Below are 24,441 nucleotides of genomic sequence, written 5' to 3' on the forward strand. Positions count from 1 at the left end.
AGCTGTAGCCAGGACCAATTTGTGGCTGTTCTGGGCTGGGTTGTCTTCTCCATTGGGGTTTTGCTGCATGAAACGGGAAAGAAGTCTAAGGGGTTTTGGGAATCTGAGGGAGGCTGAGGCAGTTCCTGCTGGGATGAGGGGCAGGAGAAGACGGTGTTAGCTGCTGGGTGGTCCCTTGCTTGTGTTCCTGTCCATGGTGGTTCCATGTCCATATCCCAAGAGCAGTTCTGCTCCAGAGATGAGCTCTGGGCATTGCTTAGGTGGCCCAGGCCACCTGCCCATAATCCTTGCTCATGACTCCAGTGAGAGGCTCCATAACTTAAACAATGAAGAGCAGCCTCCCTGGGGTTCTCCCTTCATGTACAGCCTTGGGTGTTCGTTCCTCTCCATCCCTGTGGGCACCTCTGTGTGCTGTGTCCGTGCCTTCCCGTGGAGCTGAGCGTGGCGAATGTGCTGGGCTGACCCAGCTGGCACCTAAAAGGTGACAGCGAGGAAGGAAGATGCTCCAGCATCTGTGCTAGCCCAGTGGTCCCTGCACAGCCCTGCTCTCCTCTTGGCTGCAAGGAAAGCATATTTATTTTTCTTGCTATAGCAACAGCATCTTCTCTCCTAACAGGCAACTCAGGACTTCCAAAGACTTTCCATGTCCTACCTGCCGCCCTCCCTCCCTCCCCTGGTTTTGTCATTCTCATGTTGTTGCCTGGCTTGCACACCCCAGGCTGGGCCATTTGTATGTATATCACTGCCCTTTGCTCCTGTCCCTTCCCCAGCATTGTTCCAGACAGGCAGAGCTGGCCACCAGCCTGCACCCAATGAGTCCATATCCCTGTGCCTGCAGGGGTGTCTGCCTTGTTTTCCAGAGTATCTGCCCTTGATATCTTGCTGCAAGCAGCTGCCTGAGATGCCAGGGCATGGGAAGAGCAGGCCCGTGCCCTTGGATGGCTATCAGGGCCTGTCAATGAGCTGAGAGCCCAGGGAGAAGAGAGGGCTCTGACAGCTCTGCACTCCTGCTGAACAGCCCCGGGGAGGATTGTGCCTGTGTTGTGCCCTTGCTCAACTGCAGCTGTTTCTCAGGAAGCACAGGTCAGTGCTGGGATAGCAATGCTGTACACATTATAAACCATAGGCAGAAAGTGAACATTATGGTGGATAACTTTATTTTGAAACAGCTTGTCAGAACAAAGTAAGTAGAACACAAACCGTGCTGGTGCTTGGCATTGGGGGCTGGTAGAGACCACCCCACCTTGGCTTGGTTGAGCTGCCCTCAGCTTCTGCCCTGCCAGGGGCAGCTGCCCTACACCTGCACTGAAAACCAGGCTGACATGTGCCAGCACTGGGCAGAAACTCTCTTGAAAAGCTCTAGGCCAGTGTGGTGCTGCATTTTTCCCCTGCCATGTCATACTATGATCTGAGAATCTTCTGAACCCTGCCAAAAAGTATTGCTGTGTTGGCTCGTGGACCAGCCCCATAGCACAGGTGGTCCGGGAGGAGGAGATGGGGCTGGGGCTGTGCTGCAGTTCCAACTGCATGAGATGTCACTGTGCAGGAGCCAGCCCTGGCTTGGCACTTGCTACAAACCCCTTCACTGGCTGGGGTGTTGGACAGCGAGGCCAGCCTCGGAAGCAAGCAAATCATCATCATCATGGGTAGTGCTGTGCCTGGGAGGGCAGAATTCCAAGCTTTAAGGAATTCCAGGCACCCCACTGAACCTGCTGCTGCAGGATGAAGGCAGCTCGGTGTCACTGCCTGCCTTGTCTGTCTGATTTCCTCCCCACCCTGCTTGCAGCTCCTCCGCACCCGCTGACAGCAATCTGTGGTTTGTGGCCTGTGTTAGCCCAGTCTCAGAAACCCAAATTTGAGGCATGCTTGTGATGTGTGCAGACAAGAACAGGAAATACGTGGTGTTGTGGGGGATAGCTGGATCTCTGGACAGAGGGTCCCAGAGCAGAAACTTCCTGTCGACTGACTCGGTGCCGAACAGAACTGTAAAACAACCAGGAGGAACAAACGATGGGAAGTGCCTGTGTGCCCAAGGCTGAGCTCTGTCTTGCCTGACCGCTTCCGGCCCGGTGCAGCTGAGCAAGAAGCTGAGCTGTGACTGCACATGGGCAGCCCCAGCAGAGCCTGGGCTTCACTGCAGGAACTCATCGTACTCCCTGGGGAGGGGGGAGCGCTCACAGGAGTCTCTCCTCGCTGCTGCTGGTCTGAATGTTTGGAGGGGAGAGGGAGCCATCAGAAGGGGTGCCACTGCAGCTTTGGCTCTGCTCTGGGGCTGCAAGACAGGACAAAACATAAGTGCATCTTGTGGGAGGAGGCGCTGGCTTGTCCCACTGTGGCTGTGTCTGAATGTGCCCAGTGTCCCTCTCAGCTGCACGAGCTGATCCTGCACCCATCCCTGCCGGGTACAGGGAGCTGCCCTCAGCCCTCTGTAGGAGGTTGACCAGATGGGCAGAACACACACTCCAGGCTGCTCACAGGCAAGGGACTCACCTGCTTGGGCTGATGCCGCTCCGGGCGCTGCTCCCGGGGCTGGGCCTGCTGCCGATGTGGAGCTTTGTACAACCAACTCTTCAGGTATTTGTAGAGGTTGCTTTTTAGGTGTAAGGGGTTATAAGCAACTTCCACTTCCAAGCTGTTCAGGGCACTCTGCTCAGGAGAAAGAACTGAGTTGCTATGGGATGTGACAAGTAGAGGCTGTGGGGTTTGTGTGTGGGGGGTTGTTGTTTTGAGCACTGGGAGGGGTGGTTTCCAGGGATGAGTGTTGCAGACACTCCATGCCACCCTGCAGTGATAGGGGAGGGGATCTTTGGCTGTGCTGCTACCCACAAGGAGCACTCTTAGCTGTGTAGGAACAAGAGGCATCTGCCACCAGGTCTTAATGGATTTAAGCATTCCCTTACAAGATGCAGTCCTATCCTGCCCCATGCCCAGAATCAGCCAACAAGCTGGAGCACCCTTTCTGGGCACTGTCACCCTCAACTCTGCCTCGTAAGACTTCTTCCCGCTCTCTGCCACAGACATACAGCATTGCTCCAAAAGACAGGCATCAACTGTCCATGAAGAAAGCTGTAGGATATGTCCTCTGCTGGAAAGAAGTTTTGGAGTGCTCCATCATATTCCAGCTATCACTAGACATATTCCCAGCCATTTCCTTCTCTATTTATCTGCTAAGGCTGTAGTGAGAGCTCTGCCTTTCCTGGCAGCACCTGGAGCAGAGGTAGACCACTTGGCAGAACAGGAAATGCAGAAGCCTGAATCTACTGGAAGAAACAGAGGTACTCTATGTATTGATTTATCTATTGCCTAAAGCACCTCTCTCTGAAGTATGAGGAGATCTGTGTTCCTTGGCAATGAGGGAGATGGCTACAGCTTCAGCAGCAGCTGTAGGGCCTGTGCATAGGGCTGATCATTGCTCTGATCTCTGCCTGTACCGCTGGACCTTTGCACAGGGGTTAGAGCAGGGCTCCAGTGACTCCCCTGGGACCTGGGCACAGGGGTTAGAGCAGGGCTCCAGGGACTCCCCTGGGACCTGGGCACAGGGGTTAGAGCAGGGCTCCAGGGACTCCCCTGGGACCTGGGCACAGGGGTTAGAGCAGGGCTGCACTGACTCCCCTGGGACCTTTGCACAGGGGTTAGAGCAGGGCTGCACTGACTCCCCTGGGACCTGGGCACAGGGGTTAGAGTAGGGCTGCACTGACTCACCTCTATGGGGCCACGGATGCGCTCGGGGTGCTCAGCAAGGAGGGCTGGGAAGGCTGAAGGCAGCAGGAGCTCCCTGATGGCGACTGCTTTGACAAGTAGAGTGGCAGAGTCGGAAGGGACGATGACATAATAGGAATGCACCCCAATGTTCCAGTTTGGATTGGTGTTCTGAGGTTCGTGCCTGGCCAAAAGCATCCACTTCCTTTGCTAAATGGCAAAAGCCAAACCCGAAGTGAACAACAGGCAAGAGCCACTTCCTTCAGCACTGTCAGCGTGGGCTGTAGGGCTCAGGAGCAGGCACACACTCACACATCAGAATAAGAACACTATTCTGCAGTATGGTTGAGGACAGTATGGTATTTGTTTTTTAATTAAATGCAAGTCAATTCTTAAGAAAAACATCCAATTTTGCTTTATAACTTGTCAGTAATTGACAGTCCTCCACAGTCCAAGCCTTGGTTAATTTTTTTCACATTAAAGATACAAATCTAACTCCAACTCTGACATTTGCACTTCATATCCCCAAACACTGGATTTCTGATAGGCTCAAGGGTCTTCTCTAAGGTTTGATGTGCTGTAGCATCTTTCCAGTGGATGCCTTGGCTGGAAAGATTTACAAGCACAGCTCTGGCCCATAAGATGAGTTGCAGCTTCTGAAATATGTTTTCTGATGCAGGCTACAGATTTTATGGGGTTTGCACTAACTGTTCCTTTCTCTGGCAATCCCTCCCCATCACACTGCAATTTTCAGGCACTTACCAGAAGACTATGACATAAAGCATGGAAGCTGTGCTGGTTTGTTTCCAGTTCATCCCAGTCCAGCTGCCAGCAGCTCGTGGGCTTGATGATGAAGGGCAGGCCATACAGTACAGACTCACAGACACCTTCAGACTTCAGAGCCCTGCAAGCATATGGCTCCTGTTAGTGCTCTTCAGCTACTGACAGGCTGAGAAGCATTTTAATAGCAACTGCATAGTTCAAAAGTAACTTTTCCCCCCCCCCCAAATAAACCTCAGAAAAGACACTAGAGAGCATCACTTGTGCTGTGCTCTGTGCTTACCAGCCACAAACTGCTGCCAGGAAAGCGAGCACATCCTTAGGTGAAGTCACACAGCACTATGAGGCTTTGCTTGCTTTTTTACTACTAGTCCAACTAATTAGCTCAGACTCTGACATCCAATTAGTTGCTGTGGCCTCATTAGGTAGTGAGAGAACAGCAGAATTATTGCAATGCCTCTGATCTACAGACCTTTACACTGGAGGGAAACAACCGTTGCACAAATAACACCTGTGGTGTTACACTCATCAGTGCCAGTGCCACAGTACCACCACTTGTGCTGTGCTCCTGTCTGTGTGTGGGCTGTGCTGCTCCATGGCAGGAAGAGGTACAGGGGCTATCTCACAGCACAGTTTTGCTGACCAGAACTTTTGAGTCCCCCAGTGCTTTATGCTGATGTTCCCAGGTCCCAGGTTGACACTGCACAGGAAGAGTGAAGCTGCTGTTCCACCACCTCCTGGGCACGGAGCAACACTTACTTTACCACCCGGAGTCTGTGCAGCCCTGTGGCTGGCCAGGCTGCCACGTGCCAGGGAGAACTGGCATCTGCTGCTCTCCCAGTGCCATCAGCCGGCCCCGAAAGCAGAGCTGGGTCGAGCAGCCTCTCCTGCAGGTCGCACTTCAGGCACACTGGAGAAGGAGATTGGTTTAGGTTTTGGAAGTGTTTAGCACAGGAGACGTTCAAAGCACTTACAAAGTTAATGTTTTCTAGCAACTATTGAGGGAAGAAAACTAAAACCTGACACGAGGCTACAACCTGTCCCCGTTTTACACACATGGGGAACCAGCACATACTTGGTGTGTTAATGAAAGGATGGTTGGTCAGTAACTGGGCAGGCAAGCTCCAGCCTGGGCAGTGAGTGGCCAGCTGGAGAGGGAGAAGCAGCTTGTTTCCCAGAGCCACACTGGCTTCAGGGCTACATGTTGCCTACAGCTTTTCTATCTGTGTCTGTGGAGAAACACAGGACACTGATGTCACTAACACTGGTGTAAAATGACACAGAGCTCCAAACAATCTCTCTGGCCTTCCACAGATTCCCTGAGTGTGGGAAGGTGAAAAAACCTGACTGCAGTGTAACTTGGTTTGCCTTGCTAGCTGTAATAAGACAATGCATCAAGTAAGAAATCCGATGTTAGGATGAAGGAAAATCAATATCATAACTGCCTGTGCTGGAGGCTGATATGGAGCTACTACACACACAAAAGTGCCCACCAGGCATTCTCATCTGCTTGCTGTGGAGCACATCAGTAATTCTCCATGAGCTTTGGTTCCAGCCTGGAACTGGCCTGTGGATCACCAGAAGACAAGTGTGCTCCCATTGTGACAGCAATGGGCATATGCACAGGAGCACCACACTGGAGAGGTGTGGAAAGGGGATTGCAGGGACTTCCCATGGCACTGCAGGAGTGACAGTACAGTCAGCAACTGGCAGAACACACCTATGTCTGCTGCAGCTGTTGGTGTTTTCAGCAGTCACCCAAAGATGGATTAGGGATTTGGATTTAGACTAATAAAGGGAAAAAAAAAGACATATTCCTTACAAATTTTCCCATACATTATGATAACTGTTGGCAGCTCCAGCTAGAACATGAGCTATTTTAGCCTTAAATCACTAGATATAAATAAAAGCCAAGTCCTTTTGTAAGACAGCCTTTACTTAAGTGCAGCTCTGGCACAGACTTTTAATATTGAACAGAAGGAACACATTTTTTAGGGCTATTCAACTCCCAGGACGTAAAAGGCCCCTTTTCCCTTGACTACATGGCTATAAATTCACATGCTCCTCCAGGCACATTTTGCTGCAGAATGGAAATTAATTGTAGCCTCAGCAGCCATGGGATGTGGCAGCAAACAAACAGCTCTCTGAGCAATAGGCTCCTATCGGCCTGAGACAACTCCCAGCGTTCCCAGTCACCCAGAGACTTCCCTTGGAGGGACCTCACTCTCTAAATGGGAGGAAACATGCCCGTGGGAGGGAATGTGCCCATAGGACAAGCCTGGATAACCTTTAAGGTGTGGAATTCAGGAGCTCCCTGCAGAGGGGGGGAGAAAATTAAATACTTATGGTGCTCTTGGGTGCAGCAGCATGGCTGAAACCTCCCAGTGGAAGGAGGAGATGGAGCTGCTCCCTCTCCGTGCCATAGTCATGGAGCCATGTTTTAAACAGCATCTCCAAGCTGATGACATTGTCCTCTACGCTTTGCACATCAATATCCATTCCCAGGATTGCAATATCTGCGGGGGAAAAAGAGGTGTAAAAGCACAAATATTTTCAGCCATAGAAAAGAACATTCTTTTGCATTTTCCACTGCATTACACCTCCTTAATACCTTGAGTGCTGTCACAAAAAAAGTGCTTCAGAAGCCATTACCATGCAAATCCCACCACAGCACTGTGACTCCAGGGACCCTGCTGGGAGCTGGCCTGCTCCACAGGCCACCCCAGCACCCTTTCCATCCCTGGGGTGCTGGGACTGTCTACAAGTTGTGACTGCTGTGAACCATCACAGTTCACATTGCTGGCCTCAGAGACTCCTCAGTTTTAAAGCATTTCCTCCTTTTCCCTTAGCAAGGGGCACCAACAGTCCCTTGCCCTGATGCTTTGAGCCTTGCTCCCACTTCCCTGCACTGATGCAGCTGGAGAGCAGGCTGGTCATGTTCTGGTGGTGTGTTCCCTACAGATTTTAGATCTGAGCAAAATGGTAAACAATCTGCAGAGCCCATCCAGAAAAAGGTTCCCTGAGACTTGCAGAAGAATTTTTATGTTCATAAAAAATGTATTAGTGCTTTATCTTCAGTGCTTGTTTGTTGTTTCCCCCAAACAGAACTAGCTGGGACCAGTACCTCCAACACATGGAAATACTGAGCTTTGTCAGCCAAAGGTCTGGCAATGCTCAGCTGCTTCCAGCCAGTGTAATGGGGCTGGGGCAAAAGAAAGAGAATAATAATGCTCAAGTTATCAGCTAGAGGCCAGTCCATCCAAAGGCCAGGCATCCTGTCAGGTACTCCCACAGACCATTCCCACCACAAATGCTGTGTGCATTGCTCTCTGGGGGGTTTAGATACATCCCATCTCTGCTCCCTCTGCAGTCTGGCAAGCACTAATGCTTTATAATTCAAGAAACGTTGCAGATTTAGCCTCTGTCCCACAGAGGAGCTGCTCTGCAGTTTGAAAAAGCAATCCTTGTCCCTCATCAGGTGGTCTGTGTTTGTCTGGAAATGCACCTCCCAGGGAGTTCCTCTCGAAGAAAACAGGCCGTGTTTCTTACCCAGACTGTTCTGAGCATGTTCAAAGCTATTCGAATATTTGCCAGCTGTGGGGGTTCAAAATATTGGAGTCTTTTCTAACTGCACTAACCTGGGAATGAGCCTGTGGAGGGGATATCCTGATCCTGCTCTGGATATTAAAAATGTAAGTAGGTTCAAACAGCTGTGAAACAAACTAATGGAAGAAATACCCTCAGTGGGATGAACCTCTTTGTGCTGCATCGAAATGTTTATTCCACAGTTCAACACAGCACTAATCTTGCACTTCCTGCATGCTGAATCTTCCAACTTCAATGTTCTTTACTGTATTTTTTGTAACCCCCTTTTTTGCTGTGGTTTTGGCAAATTAAATTAATTCTAAGGTCAGAGTGGCAGAACCTTGATTCCTTCTCCTCAGGACTCCCTTTTCCCACTTAGTGGTAGCAGAGCCCTGCTTTTCTCCAGCCAAGCAGTTTTACCTGCAGAGACTCTCCCAGAGTGCAGAATAACCAGCCACGTCTCGCGGAGGGAAAGGAAGCTTTTAATTGGCAGTAAGAGCGTTGGTGTCTCTCTGAGTGCTGGATTATAGGACTCAGTGTTTGCTTTGGTCTGCCAGCAGCTCAGTGGGATGCAGGGGCAGCACAGAGAGCCATCGTCATCTGTAGCAGACACCCCAGTCAGTGCTGTGCTGCACATGGGGGAAAACCAGCCTGAACTCCTGCTAGGTAGCATTTTATTGTTTTACCAGCCTTGAGAAAGGGCTGAAATCACCAAGGAGATCTGCAAGCTGGGAAAAACAAAATGCAGGTATGAAAGTTGCAGTTATAGCAACATTGCAATGGATGGAGCTGGAACTGGATTTTGGATCACCATCTCACTGGTTTATTTAGAGTCTGCTCAGCACCTTTCGCTCTGAAGCAAAAATAGTCCAAACAGGACCTAATAGGACTTTCAATCTCTGAACTTCTCATTGTTTAAATTCCTGCTGCTGAAAACTGTCAAATTAAGGGAGGAGTTCTTCAGAGATATGGCCAGGAAAAATCCAGGGTTTGGAGTGTACTTGCTCACTCTTTCACTAATGAAGCATGTGGCCAGGGTGTGAGGGACAGGGCAAAAGGGAACCTGCAACCCACCTAAACATTCCCAGTCCCTACAGTGACAATTGACCAGAAATTTGCTACTGCAACCAGAAAAGACAAACAGCTAGAGACAAGTAAGGCAACAACATCCAACACTGCCTGTCACTCAGTAAAAACAATACTGACATTGCTAGGAACAGGTCTTACACTAACTTTGGAAGGCATTTGGACTCAGTTTTTTAAGCTCATTATCAACTCATTGTGAGAGCTTGCTGTGTGACCCAGGCATGGAACCAGGTGTGTCTTGTTCCTGGGGAATTTAAGTGTCTGCAGGAAAGACCTTTAAAAGGAGACCTGTTGTGGAAAGCAGAGGCTTGTAGAGAACTCGCTGATGTGCAACTACTGGTTGCTGAAGAAATACAACCTTAATTGCTCAAGAAAAACTGCCCTAAGCATGGAGAAGCAGCAGGTAAGCAAGAACATTGTTAGTGACAAAAAATCAGCTAATCAAGAGGCTGAGTACCTGACTTGGTCAATGAAAGTAACTCTTCCCAGAACCGTGCAATATGTAGTCCAGGAGAAAGGACTAAAGGGGACCCTTGGAATTGCAAATGGCCTGCCTGTCTCTCCTGTCTCTCCTTTCCCCACTACCTGCTTCAAGGACCCAGGCTGCCTCTGACTGCACCGAGGATCTTTTGATCAGGCAGTCAAGTGCCCAGGGTGATGTTCAGCAGCAGAAGGGGGGTGTGTGAGTCAGTGTGTTATCCCCATAAACTCAGTGCATTTTTCTCTTTAATCCCTCAGTGCAACTGTATTGCACATGATGTAAATTTTAAGTAATACTTAGAGCTGAATTAATGCATGAATTTTTGCCCAAATGTGCTAAAGCTCCAGAGAAGTGCTGTGGTACAAACTTCCCCCTGTTCCTCCAGGCACAGCAGTTCTCACTTACCTAAGTGACATTAAATGGCACAAAGGTAAGTGACAGATGTCAGACCAAAGCAAGAACTATTGGCTGTCCTGCTGCCCAAACTTCCCTGAGCACTTGTTTGCCTTACACTCACCACTGCTGCTGGGCTCTTCTGCTGGCACACACTGCTCCACCTCCTCGGGCTCCAGGAAGTCTCTCTTCAGAACCTCAATGACTTGTAGTCTTCGCAGACTCACAAGGTCTACATCTTTTAACTTCTTTTCCAGCTGTTTTACCATTTCTTTGCTGGACTGGCTAGTCAGAACTGTGATCTGAAACACAAACCAGAGTGTGCAAGAGCTGCCTCTGCCCTAATCCTCACTAAAAATATCCATTCAAAAGCAGATTTGAAAGCATTTTTTTTTGAGCTTTGGCTTACATTTAAGCCAATATGAAATGGATTGAGAGGGTCACTGGAGGAACATCTACAGGTTTTGTGCCACTGCTGGAAGATGGAACAATTTACAGGTGTTTTGTGCTTTGCACGTACAGTCAGTGAGTCTGTGTGTGTAAGAAGGGACTTGCCTTGACACCACTTCCTCCCATTACTCTGTCACTTAGAGCTCAAATAGACTAAATCCAGCCTTCTCACTTGAAAGCTGAATGGGAATTTTATATTTGTTAAAGGAGTGTACAGTCTGTCCTAAAGATATTTCTTAAGAGAGCAACAGTAGGTGTGATACCCACTGCCCAGTTTTGGTGTAATACTAAGTAACTGCAAAGAGTTTTTAGAAGAGTTTCTAGAAGTCTGTCAGGTATGTTTAACACCAGCTTTCTGGGTGAGGACTCTCTTCTGTGTGCCTGTGTATGTGAGGGTCTCAGTGCAGCAGCTGGAGCACAGCTCAGGGGGGAGGTCTGTGTGTGATTGCCAGTGAAGGTCAGAACAGAGCAGACGGTGAAGGGGTGACATGGCCTGGGAACCAAGGGGGTTCCAAGGCTGAGAACGTGGGAGGAGCTGGCTGGTGGGGAGGGATGACAAGAGTCCTGGCCAGGTCTGAGTGTGTCTGTGTGTAAACATGACAGTTTGTACCAGTAACTGGAGCCTTGGGGACTCATATGTCCAGATGGCAGAAACTAGGGAGACCGGGATCTAGGAGCAGGTGCTGGGTAGACTGAGTGTCTGAGACCAGCTGCTGGAGTGATCCACGCTGTAGGGATGGAGACAGAGATGTGTGTACACACACATTTATTTATGCACACACATATTCCTGCAGGTGGATCTCATCCTGCTCAGAGAGGGGCACAGGCTGAGGCCACCGGGGCACTTTTGTGCGTGTGAGTGCTCTGAGTGTCTGTGATCTGTGTGAACACAGATGCCTGTACATACGTGTTACATGTGTGTTCTGTGTTCGTTTGCCTGATGGGAATATGAGCTCAGCCTCACAATTGGTTGGGCCTAGGGACATGGAGCTGTGTCAGCCTTGTTGATACCACATCAAGCCTAATTTCCCTAACAAAGTAAACCTCTCCAACCAAACTTCTCCCTAGTGTTTGCCTCATGGTCACCTTTTAGGAACTAATGCAAATGGCTTGCAGGAACTGTTCTTAAGCTGGGGGTAGCTGAACTGTCTAAAAGATATAATTATCTTTCGCAGAGCTATAGAAAGAGCATTTACTACACTGATGGACATTTATTTCATCAAAACCATGGCTGTATTACATCTGTAGCATGTCACCTCCAATTTACCCTTTTCACAGCCCGAGTCAGACTGGCACATGCTGGTCAGAGACCAGGAGAAATATTTTACCACATACAAAAGCTGAGGTAGCTACTGTGACTTCCTTTTGTTTTACCACAGTTTCTAGATATAATCCCTTAATGCCATTATACTTTCTAATCTCACAAAAAACAGGCTACTGGTGACTTGAAAAATGCTTTTCATCCTATTGCAGGTTGGCCACATTTCCTGCCCTGTAACTGCTACTGAGATTCAGTTTTGTTGATGCTGATGATTTTTCCCCGCCGAAGTCAGGATCTCAAAAGAGTAAGTCATTCTTTCTACTTTTAACTACTCTTTGGGTTTTAAATGACTGCAGATTGTAACAAAGCCTGCCTCCTATGCTTACTGGTCAGCTAGGAATATTCTTGCATCTTTGTGTTTTAACTGTTATGAAAATGCCCGTTTGCCTGAACAGCTGATCTGCACGAGCAGATTGCCAGGGGCAACCCTGTGCTCTGAACACCATCGTGGTCTCACACTGCAGCAGCCGTTCTCTAATAGAGGTTCATGCCTGCACAGGCACTCCTGTTCCTGCTGCTCACACACAGGCACCTGCATCAGCAGCTTCTGACAGGCTGTTTCTTCACCCCCTGCTGTGGTCCTGTCCCTGTTATCCCTGCCTGGGCCCGGCTGTCCCGGGGAGCCCTGCAATGCTGCTCCCTGGAGTGCAGCTCAGGAGTCTCTTCTATGTGGAGGAAAGCACGTGGAAAGCCTTTTGGTTTAACCTCTTTTACTTTAGAAGTGTAACAAAAAAAGCAAAAGCCAAAGAGTGCCTCTTTCAGCAGAGAAGGCTTCAAAAACAGAAACGGTGACTTGTGGGAGATGCCAAGGACTCAGGCACCACATATAATCTGCCTCCTACAGTTGAATTTAACAGGGTAAATGCTTACTTTAACTGGCCTATGTTATCCAGGCTTCACTTCCAAGCAGGAAGCATTAACCCCCCATATTTTTTATTTCTTCAAAAGATACTGTATCTGAGCAAAGCCACTCAAAGGTCCTCTGAGAAAAGGAAACAGAAATAAAAATTCAACTTACTCTGCATAAAAAATTGCTTGTGATGGGAAAAAAAAATGCAATCACTTAAGAATCTGAAGCAGAAAGCTGCCTTTTTTAGAAACATGGCCTTCTGCCTGTCTGTGATCACAGCCTGTCACTGCAGCATGTCTTACATCCCCTCGCAAAGAGAAGTACAAAATACTTGCATCATCTAGAGGAACAAGGATTGCTTAGTGGAGTATAAACTCCCTATACTCATGGATAGCTTAATTTTTAATGTAGCTTGTTCCTTCTACTGTGCTAGAAGTCATCCTGGACTTTGTTGTGTGTCAAAAAAGGTCTTGTCTCCAGCGTGTACTCAGTCTGTTCCAACCCCCAGCTTTACAAAAGCACAAATCCCATTCGAAATGGGCAGGAAAGATACCTCAAGGCCCTAAGAAAACACAGAAAAGCAGAAAATCAGCAGAAAGACTTCCTGGATAGACAAGTGAGTCCCAATTACAGCTAGGAGAGTCTGCCTGATCACAGTATGACTGTGTGACACCAGAAGGGTTTAAGGATCTAAACAAAATAAAAGGACTCCTGAAATTTCACTCATGGGACTCTCAATTTGTTTTTATGACTGACAAAGCTCCAAAGCCAGGTGGCCCCTGAGCTGGTGAAGTCTGAAATAAAAGATTGTTTGGAGCTGATATTTGCTGACGTCCAGAGGAAAACACCATTTCTTTGAGTCCTTCCCCCTCTAACTCCCTGTTCTTTCACATCAGTTGGTACTGCTTAAAACTCCACTTCCTTGTGAACCTTGCTCTGTTTTCTACCTTCATATATCTGTTCTCATGTGTTATTAGCAACTTCCCTCCTTATGCAAGCACACACCCAGCTGAGAACACAGCCACCAAACTCTCTTAGATCCTGTCCCAGGACATCCAGTTGATAGGACTGCTGTACATATAGTTTTCCCTAGATAATGTCCCCTTTTCCACAGGAATCTGTCCAGAGGGATTCAAGGACTTGGTATCTCCATCCAGGATTTCTGGACAGTGGATCTCTGAAACAGCCAGACTGCTGAATACCTAAAATGTTCTGGCATGTTCACTGTACATGAGATGATACATTTATAAAGCATGATTGGTGAAATGAGATGGCCTCCACTACCTTTGCAACATTTTCTTACCTCAACAGAACTGTTTGTTGAGCCTCCTGCTGCTGTGTGTCTGCTGTACTGTTTGAATTGCTGCAATCCATCCTGCACAGCTTGTACCACTCCAGTTCCCCCCTGTGGGAAAGAGCCTTCTGCTGGGAGCAAGCGCAGCTCCGAAAGGCAGGCTTGGACTCGCGCAAAGTTCTCTTTCACTTGCTGCAAAACAGCGTTCAGTGAACACGAGAGACTGTTAAACAAATAACATGGAATAGCTTTCCATAGTGTGGAAGGTGTTTTGAATTCACAGCACTGAGCTCAGACTGGGGGCAGGAGCCAAGTATGGACCAGGCTGGCCAGGACTGTTGCAGACCTCTCTGTCTCCATGCAGTGTTAGTTCAGGCCATCTGCTATCTCTTACCCACCCATGACCTTTCCTTAGCACAGACATGACAATGCCAGGGAGCACCATCAGCAGGAGGTGCTCTACTCACAGTCCTTATTCAGTCCCACATTAAAAGCTTTTGATGCTTTAATGCTCACTTCCTATCTTGTCACCATGTGCTGTCCTCCACAGTTATCTAGGTACTTTCTGGTTTTCTTTTCTTTGCCCCCCTGCCCTTTCCAGGGAAGCTCCTTGGACTTGTCAGACCCTTTTGGGGAGACCATAAACAAGCACTCAGGAAAGAGTAAGACAAAGGTTACCATATATGACACTTCCCCATGTATTCTCCCAGTCTTTATTTTCAGCTCTGGGGCTTTTCTGACTTCACATGATTTGTCTAACAAGCACCCTTTAATACAGCTCTATCTTGGTTCCTCACTGAGAAGTGTCAAGTCTCTCTAGCTGAATCAGAAAGACACTGTGCTCACAGCCTGCCCTTTGAGACATGGGCAAATTCAGGGGTGCAGGAGAAGTAATGGAGCCCTGGTATTTGTGAGGAAGGCTAAAATGGAACACATACTCATCAGGCAGAGATGTAAAAGTGTTCCTGACTCCAGACGCAGCAGAGGACCAGACACCATTATCAGTGAAATTAGGTCCACCGAGTCACAGAACATACAGAATGTCCTGAACTGGAAGGGACCCACAAGGATCATCCCGTCCAACTCCTGGCCCTGCACAGACACCCCAACAATCCCACCCTGTCCCTCAGAGCGTTGTCCAAACCCTCCTGGAGCTCTGGCACCCTTGAGGCCATGCCCACTGCCCTGGGGAGCCTGTTCAGTGCCCGACCACCCTCTGGGAAAAGAACCTTTTCCCAAGATCCACCCTAAACCTCCCCTGACAAAGGTACAGCTGTCTCCTTGGGTCCTGCAACTGGTCACAGAGAGAAGAGATAGGTACTGCCCTTCATGAGGAAGCTGCAGACCCCCCTGAGTTCTGCCCTCAGTCTCCTCCAGCTGAACAAACTAAGCGACCTCAGCCACTCAGTCTGAAGAAGACAGTCACCTTGAAACACTTTACTGTTCCTAAAAGTGAAAGAACAGCTCTGAAAAACAGCTTCAGTACAGCATCAGATATCTACAATAAAGAGATGGCTCCCAGAGCAGAACACCTAAGGAAAGCTGGGGAGAAGGGGAGTGGGGCTCACAGTCTGGATGCACACGACTGACTCGAGTCTTTGTGTGAGCTATGCTGTCCTGAACAAGTCCAAGAGAAATGCAGTATTATGGCAAAAGAGCTGATGGGATGACCAGTCATGCAAACAAGAGGGGTATTTTTAATTCTCTATACAGCATTGCTGAGTCCAGTATTGGAATCAAAAAAACAGCAGAGTGAATACACAGGAGGGCTTGGAAGTTATTAAGGGGTTGTAAAAATGCCTTGCAGTTAGACTTATAATGTGTTCTCTTTGATTTACCAGCTAGAAGACTGAGAAAGGACTTGCTTGTATTTAGAGGAAGAAAGGATAAAATACAAGCAGGTTCTTCAATCTAGCCAAAAGAGTAAATATATTAACAAATCCCTGGAAGCTAAAGCAAATAAATTCAAATTAGAAACCAGGGGCAAGTTTCACAATGACAGTGATTAACCACTGGAAGAAATCATCAAGAGAAGTACTTGATTATCCACCCTGCAGTATCTTCAGACCCAAACTAGATGGCTGTCTGGAAGAAGTGCTTTAACGATGTATGGGTACTTTGGTGAAATATAATAGCCTGTAATAGGAAGAAAGCCAAACAGTGATCTAAAGGTTCCCGTCTTTAAAAACTGTGACTATCAAAATGAGGAACTGTTGTTTAAATTACAGAGACATCTGATCATGAGCAGCAGAGTCATAATATTCATAAGTAGAGGGACTGTGTCAAAGGTCAGACATCCTCTGGTGAGCCACAATTACCAGATTGGATCGGAGGCAGCTGTCAGCCAGCACGTGCTGGACCAGTGTCAGGACATACCTAGGAAACATAAAAGTGGGGATTTGGCCCCAAACACTCACAAACTAACTTGGACATAATGCAAACTCACAGAGAGCACGCCTGGAACCAGCTGTGAACCAGATCACCGAGACCATCCTGCAGTGACATGTGACATGTCAGGATGAATTACCAGTAAATTCACCCTAGGAAGCAAGACAAGTGTTTGCTCTTAAAGTGCCTAATCAGAGTGATTCCACAGTATCTTCAGAAAATGTTTCTTTGGTATTCCCTTAGTCATCCATGTCCCACTATCTATAACCTGTCCTATAAAATACAGCAAGTGGCTGCTGGCTGAGGTTAAACCACGACACATCATTGGCCACATTCTTCTTGCAGATCACATTTGGTAAATTACTGTTATCTCTGATTTTTTATTGTTCCCAGTTGGTCTCCACCTTTCCTGAGATGTGAAAACTTGACCAAACCTTTCAGGATGTTTTCACCATTGCTGTATAAAGTGGAAGGGTTAGTTCTGTGTGTTTACATTAATGTTGTGTAAATGAGATTGCTCAGTGTGACTGTTTCTAACACTATGACTTCAGAGATTCTTGTGCACTTTATGATGCACAAACTGTTACTTTAGAGCTGCTTGCCATTCTCCATTTACACTTATTCCACTGCATAGCCCCAGATGAGTGCAGTGCTTGTTCTTATTGACTTAGATCTATATATTTGAAAGCTGTGTAGATGTGGTGCTTAGGTACATGGTTTAGTGGTGGAGTTGGCAGTGCTGGGTTTAGGATTGGACTTGATGATCTTAGAGGTCTTTTCCAACCAAAATGATTCTGTAATTATATGATTTCAGGATATTTCTCAAATTTGGCAATAATATTTTAACTCTGCACTTCTTCCTTTAAATGTCTGGAATCTCTCCCACAGTGGTAATATTTTTTCACTGTCCAAATTATTACAGCTTGGGTTGTGTTTGATAATTTTGGTAGAACAGCAGTACAGATAGTGCAGAAAGTAGCATATGAAAGGTACAACAGAATCATAGAATCATAGAATCGATTGGGTTGGAAAAGACCTCCGAGATCATCGAGTCCAACCCTTGGTCCAAATCCAGTCCATTTACTGGATCATGGCACTCAGTGCCACCTCCAATCTGTGTTTAAAAATCTCCAGGGATGGTGAATCCACCACCTCTCTGGGCAGCCCATTCCAATGCCTGATCACTCTCTCTGTAAAGAATTTTCTCCTGATATCCAAAAGTTTTAGATGAGAACAAAGCCTAATTTATGCATGTGAGCAGCTTCACAGATCAAAAATGTTACACTTCTTTTAAACTTCACTTTTCATAAAATTCTGTGAAACTATGCTTTTTGAGAATGATTCATTTTTAGATCCATATTTGCAGTAAATCTTTCTCTCCTGAGTGCCCACAATGTCTTGCACTCCCGTTTGAGATCCCCAGGCCCAGTTTCGTACCGTGAAGGGCAGCAGACACTCCTGCTGGGGCTGCACCACGTAGAGGCTCAGCAGGGGCACACGGCAGGGCCCTGCCAGGCCACAGGCCAGGCACAGCGTGTTCTCCAGAGCCTCGCAGAGCACTGAGCACGTCTTGGCCCAGGACGGGGACGTGGCGTCCACGATGAGGATCCGCGATGGCTGCTGGCAGGGGGCTTTGGGAGCAGGAAAAGTTCTCCGTGTTTCTGAGAGTAATTTTCTGGAATTCATGGCTTCTGAACACAGGTATTACATATCCAGTTATCCATCTGCATCTGAATGGGAGAAATGAACAAAGAACAGAACGAGTGAGGTCTCCCTTTCCCATTCAATTTAAAGCAACCTGAGGCACAGCAGACAGTAAGGACTGAAGTTCCTACATCTTTCTCCAAAGCAATCGTCGTTCCTACTCTAGGATAAACCCACACAAGACAAGGGAAAATGCATGTGGTCAGAAAACAAAATGTTTCAACTAAAGACTCGTGGCAGATACTCTCTTACAGGTGCAGCTGGAGCAGCTCCCAATGTTGGCAGCACAGCCACACCTGAGCTGTGTGAGATGTCTCATGATCCCCTAGTGTGGCTCAGGTGCATCCATGGCCAGCAGACAAGGGATCTTCAGCAGCTGATGGAAAGCAAGACTATGAAATCCTCCTCCTAATTCTGCAGTGGCCAACAGGTTCTACCCAAACACCAAGGAGAAACAGTCCCTGCTTCTTCATACCCAGCAGTATAAGACAAGTAGCTGCTATATCCAAAAAACGACAGCATGATGCATCAAAAAAATATTGCATATACATAAATATTACTTTGTGGATGTGGACAACCAACTCTTGTCCCTCAGACTGTCTAACACCTGGCATAAGCTCTCTGCACTGACAAAAGCTTTGATGAACACAGCACTACCTCATCTTGTTCAACAACGTGGGAGCACTGCAAACATTAAAGTACCTGCAATGTCAGAAACTCCAACAGAAACTACTGCCAGCCAAGTACCACCTTTGTTTCCCAGAGCTGGCTGGTGATGGGGATGCTGTGCAGGGAGGTGGCTGTGCTTCACCTGTCCCAGAGCTGTGCCAAGTGACACAGAGGTTTGTTAGAACACCTCAGCAATGCTGCCAGTGTCAGGTGACAGCTTGCACAAGGCAGGCAAGGAAAGATGAGGGCTCCCTGATTCCCCATCCTCTTTGTGTGGGAAGAGAGGCAAGGCCTCTTGTTGCAAGGCCCTGGGAGAGCACAGATCCCTTCAGCACACGAACAGAGCATGTGGGCAGTTTTCCTAAACTTGAATGAATTCTCTCACTCTTGACACTTTACAGTACTATGCTTATTTTAAAATGCATTTGTAAAATAGATCTCTCATCAGCTACACTCTTTACCAGCTGAGTGAATTTCATTTCTTCATAATTGTTGTTTTAATTGATCTCTGCTTAGCAACATTACTATGATTTATATGCAGCTCTCTGTACAATATTTGATGTACAGTGTAAACTGTCCCCCTCTGTTACAGCCTCCTGTCACACTTGGCTCTGGGGAGGTTGGAGAGCTGAAGAATTCTGTATACTGGTCTAAGTGGTTGCTGTGGTAAAATGGCATCTCCATTTAAGCAGCAAGTGAACTGACAGAGGGGCCATCCTAAGGGATTACTCCACAATTCAGTGTGCAGGAGTGAAAACTGTTAGTTCTGGCAGCTGCTATGACATTAACTTCTTGCTCAATAAAAGAGAACTTACCAGCTGTCAGAGCTAACAGTGATGTACATTTTGCTCAATGCAAGAAGACACAAATTCTTCAGAACCAGAAAGACAGGGACAGAAAGAAAACTTTATCAGATTGTGTGCCTTGTGGTTGCTGAGGACATTCTGCACTTGCACATCACCCTGTGTGCTTAATTTGTTCCAGTTATACAAAACCATCAAATAATATCCAAGTCTAAGAAAATAACACCAAAGCCACTGCTTAAAGAGTATTAAGGATAGCTGGTTTAAAAATGTGTCATTTTCTGAGTAAGCTTCAAGACCCTGGGAAACATGAATATTCTCATGTGGAAAACAGATCAAGCTGCATAAATAAGGGGGTTTACTAGAGAATAAACCAGCAAGCCATTGAGAAGCCTGAGACATGGAGTGGCTGTGCAGTGGTGATGGCCTCTGTTGTGCATCTTTTTGTCCACCTAGCCTAGAAAGGAAGGTATTTATTTTAAAAGGTAGGGATGAATAGAAGAATAAAAACAAAAAAAGCAAAAGAGCACAAAATCAAGCTACTGAAAACAAAATTATTCAAGATCCTATATAACAGAAGATATTATGTGTTATTCTATACATCAGTGCTATAACCAATCATAAATAAATGGCTTTAGGCTTGTGCTTTTATTGACATAAAATCACCAAATCTTCATGAGAGTAGTCACTTTATATTAGTGTTAAAATAACTCATTATAACCTTTATAGCTTTTTTTTCCTTAAAAGAAGAGGAACTATAACATTAGGAGAGTTTAGAAAAAGGTATTTTCTAGTTCTGAAGAAGCAAGTAATGATGAAACCTTATCAAGCAGTGTGTGGACAGAGCAGCAGAGCAAGGACAAGCTGCCACATAATGCACATAGTGCCCGAGTGCTCCTGTTGAACAACAGCCAATTCATAAAACCCACCAGAAGTGCTCTGAGGAAAGCTGTGTTATCATGGGGGACTTGTGTTTGAGTGATGGGCTGCAATTCCCAGAATTAAATTGTATAGGTACTGTAATATCTTTTTGACGAGATTATACATACAGTTAATGAAGCCTCATGGGGCAGGTGCTCTGTCTTGCCTGGAATCTTCATTATGGAACTAGGATGACATGCTGTCAACACACACACTAACCTGATAGAAACCTGCATAATTCATGAGCCCCAGCACGTGCTGCACACAAGGAATCCCCACGGAGGCTGCTTTAGTGGGCACGTGGGAAATCCTGAGACATCCCCACGTACTGGAGCAGACTCAATCCTGAGACATCCCCACGTACTGGAGCAGACTCAATCCTGAGACATCCCCACGTACTGGAGCAGACTCAATCCTGAGACATCCCCACGTACTGGAGCAGACTCAGTCCTGAGACATCCCCACGTACTGGAGCAGACTCAATCCTGAGACATCCCCACGTACTGGAGCAGACTCAGTCCTGAGACATCCCCACGTACTGGAGCAGACTCAGTCCTGAGACATCCCCACGTACTGGAGCAGACTCATGTCTCCAGGATGAAGGACCAACCACCCCCTCCCTAAGATCCTGCTTTAGGCTGAACTTGGCACCGGCTGCCGCAAGAGGAGCCCTGAAGAAAAGATACAAGGACTCCCTGAAACAACATCTCAGCCTTGGCCATATTGATCACCATAACTGGTCCACCCTGGCCTCCAATCGGGAGGCCTGGAGACACCCCATCTATAACACTGCTGTCTCCTTTAAGAACACACGCAGGATCACCCTTGAGGAGAAAAGGCAACGCAGAAAGAACCGTGTCTTGCAGAATACACCATCTAAGGAGCCTTTCTGCTGTGCCTTTTGCAATCGGATATGTCTGTCACGTACTGGCCTCATAAGCCACCAGCGTGCCTGTAGCAAATGTGGATAGAGCCTTCCCAAATCTTCGTTCACGAAGCCCAGCCATGATATGTGGAGCAGACTGGAATCGTCCTCCAGTTCATGTGTTTCGATGGCTCCTCTAACAGAACAACTTCTATCCTGGATGTGACCTCTGAGTCTAAATGTTCTGAGTGTAACGTTCTCACAGGTTTATATTCCCTGTACATTTTTTTAAAGCTTTAGATAGTAACACTCCCTCCCCTGTGAGCTCTGTGGCTGGATCCTCAGAGCAAGGAGGATACACCTCACAGCAGCCTGCTGCCCTTGTCTTCTGGCCCACAGGGAAACCTGCAAATCCCCCCCAGAACATGAGGACCTGGCCATTGAGGTCTCTAAACTGGCCAGCCTCGAACATCACAAGCCAGCTCTGCTCCATGGCAGTGCTTGGGAAGGGCAGAGCCCCCTGCTCCGCTTTGCTCACAGTCGGTGCCTGCTGGAGAGGGGCAGGTGGGGAACAGGGCGAGTCCCGGGCAGGTGGACAGGGCAGGTGAAGTGGGTGAAACACTGCCTGTGCCAGTCCTCCTTCAGAAACAAACTTGGAGTCCTTCAGGCAGGGCCCTGCTGCAGGGGATGGGCTGGGACAGCCATGCTGGGCTGTACAGAACTGGGACACTGTGCAGGGCTGTACAGGGCTGGGACACTGTGCTGGGCTGTACAGGGCCTGGGACACTGTGCAGGGCTGTACAGAACTGGGACACTGTGCAGGGCTGTACAGAACTGGGACACTGTGCAGGGCTGTACAGGGCCTGGGTCAGCCATACTGGGCTGTACAGGGCTGGGACACTGTGCAGGGCTGTACAGAACTGGGACACTGTGCTGGGCTGTACAGGGCTGGGACACTGTGCTGGGCTGTACAGAACTGGGACACTGTGCTGGGCTGTACAGGGCTGGGACACTGTGCAGGGCTGTACAGAACTGGGACACTGTGCAGGGCTGTACAGGGCTGGGACACTGTGCTGGGCTGTACAGGGCCTGGGACACTGTGCAGGGCTGTACAGAACTGGGACACTGTGCTGGGCTGTACAGGGCTGGGACACTGTGCTGGGCTGTACAGAACTGGGACACTGTGCAGGGCTGTACAGAACTGGGACACTGTGCTGGGCTGTACAGGGCCTGGGACACTGTGCAGGGCTGTACAGAACTGGGACACTGTGCAGGGCTGTACAGGGCTGTACAGAACTGGGACACTGTGCTGGGCTGTACAGAACTGGGACACTGTGCAGGGCTGTACAGAACTGGGACACTGTGCTGGGCTGTACAGAACTGGGACACTGTGCTGGGCTGTACAGGGCCTGGGACACTGTGCAGGGCTGTACAGGGCCTGGGACACTGTGCTGGGTACAGGGCCTGGGACACTGTGCAGGGCTGTACAGAACTGGGACACTGTGCTGGGCTGTACAGGGCCTGGGACACTGTGCTGGGTACAGGGCCTGGGACACTGTGCAGGGCTGTACAGAACTGGGACACTGTGCTGGGCTGTACAGAACTGGGACACTGTGCTGGGCTGTACAGAACTGGGACACTGTGCAGGGCTGTACAGGGCTGTACAGAACTGGGACACTGTGCTGGGCTGTACAGAACTGGGACACTGTGCAGGGCTGTACAGAACTGGGACACTGTGCTGGGCTGTACAGGGCCTGGGACACTGTGCTGGGTACAGGGCCTGGGACACTGTGCAGGGCTGTACAGAACTGGGACACTGTGCTGGGCTGTACAGGGCCTGGGACACTGTGCTGGGTACAGGGCCTGGGACACTGTGCTGGGCTGTACAGAACTGGGACACTGTGCTGGGTACAGGGCCTGGGACACTGTGCTGGGCTGTACAGAACTGGGACACTGTGCTGGGTACAGGGCCTGGGACACTGTGCAGGGCTGTACAGAACTGGGACACTGTGCTGGGCTGTACAGAACTGGGACACTGTGCTGGGTACAGGGCCTGGGACACTGTGCAGGGCTGTACAGAACTGGGACACTGTGCTGGGCTGTACAGAACTGGGACACTGTGCTGGGTACAGGGCCTGGGACAGCCGTACTGGGCTGTACAGATGCTGGGACAGCCACGTGTTCATGAAGGGTGGACAAGCTACAAAGGGGTGTCAGGGCACACCAGCAGCTTTGCTGGGGTCTTTCACATCCCATCTGTGTTTTCCAGGCATTATTTCTTGCTGCCATGGCATCTTTCTCTGTGCTGGTCACTGTGTGAGGCACAGACCAGGGAGGTAATCACTAGGTTTGCTCCTTTAATGAGCTTCATGAAATTCTGGCAGGGGAGCACTGCTTTCATGCTGGTCACACCCCTGCCAGTGAGACCTGGGATGAAGAGGCCTCCCAGCCCGTACTCCCAGAGTTTCTGTGGAGCTGGGAGGATGCACCAAACGTCCTTATGTCTTTCCAGAGGGGTCCAGCTTTTCCCCCAGCCTGGAGCCCTGACTGAGCATTTAGGGACTGCAATGAAAGCAAAAGCAAGAATAAAAACCTCTGCCCCATCTCTGCTCCTTTGATTTGTTTTAAGGTGCACCTTCCACTCCTGAATTATTACCTCACATTCTCCTTCAGGTTTGCTACACGGCAGTAAGTGCCCAATGCTCTGTTCCTCACAGTCTGGGTGCCTTAAACGCACCGAACAGGCAGGGAAAGTAAAGAGTAACTTAACTACTCAGGTTTTTCTTTTTTCTCTCCCAACTTCGAAATATTATCGACAAGATTTTACACAAGTGAATCTGGAAAAAAAGATCCTTTTCCCTGCCGTGTACGTGGTTCGGAGCCGGGCCCGGGGTTTGGAGTCGGGCCCGGGGCGGTGCCCGGTCCCGCCCCCGCCGCGGGCGCTCCTCGCTCCCGCATTTCTCCCGGGTGGTTCCCTTCAGTGCTGGGAATGCCGCGGCTCTGGGCACGGACCCACCTCGGGGCGCCGATTCCCGATCCCGTCCCGAGCGGCTCCCGGAGCTCCGCGGGCGGGACTCGGCTCCGCGCATGCGCAGGGCGGCCCCGCGCCGCTCGTCCTTGGCGGGTCCGGGAGCGGCGGGAACGGGACGGGC

General features: G+C 48.7%; 1 protein-coding gene across 3 annotated transcripts; it reads right to left on the reverse strand.

The window, feature by feature from the left end:
* Positions 1–1,134: 1,134 nt before the first annotated feature.
* On the reverse strand, positions 1,135–24,390 carry M1AP (meiosis 1 associated protein). 3 transcript variants are annotated; one of them, XM_064653713.1, is made up of 10 exons: positions 24,306–24,390; positions 17,765–18,057; positions 13,949–14,131; positions 10,149–10,326; positions 6,822–6,995; positions 5,239–5,389; positions 4,462–4,603; positions 3,703–3,909; positions 2,491–2,646; positions 1,135–2,272 (listed from the first exon to the last, which is right to left on the reverse strand). In XM_064653713.1, exons 2-10 carry the CDS (start codon positions 18,011–18,013, stop codon positions 2,132–2,134), a joined length of 1,581 nt encoding a protein of 526 aa, XP_064509783.1. In that variant the 5' UTR covers positions 18,014–18,057; positions 24,306–24,390; the 3' UTR covers positions 1,135–2,131. The 3 variants fall into 3 exon arrangements, with proteins under 3 accessions (XP_064509783.1, XP_064509784.1, XP_064509785.1); XM_064653714.1 differs by lacking the exon at positions 24,306–24,390 and adding an exon at positions 19,516–19,575; XM_064653715.1 differs by lacking the exon at positions 13,949–14,131.
* Between the last annotated feature and the right edge of the window lie 51 nt (positions 24,391–24,441).

This window comes from Pseudopipra pipra, chromosome 4 (genome assembly GCF_036250125.1).
Source record: "Pseudopipra pipra isolate bDixPip1 chromosome 4, bDixPip1.hap1, whole genome shotgun sequence".
Classification (NCBI taxonomy): domain Eukaryota; kingdom Metazoa; phylum Chordata; class Aves; order Passeriformes; family Pipridae; genus Pseudopipra; species Pseudopipra pipra.

Coding starts and splice junctions, on each gene's coding strand:
- M1AP (XM_064653713.1), bottom strand. CDS start 18,013: ATGAATTCCAGAAAATTACTCTCAGAAACACGGAGAACTTTTCCTGCT. Junction 14,132..17,764: donor AGTGTCTGCTGCCCTTCACG/GTACGAAACTGG, acceptor GCTGTTTTGCAG/CAAGTGAAAGAGAACTTTGC. Junction 2,273..2,490: donor AGCGGCATCAGCCCAAGCAG/GTGAGTCCCTTG, acceptor CCTGTCTTGCAG/CCCCAGAGCAGAGCCAAAGC.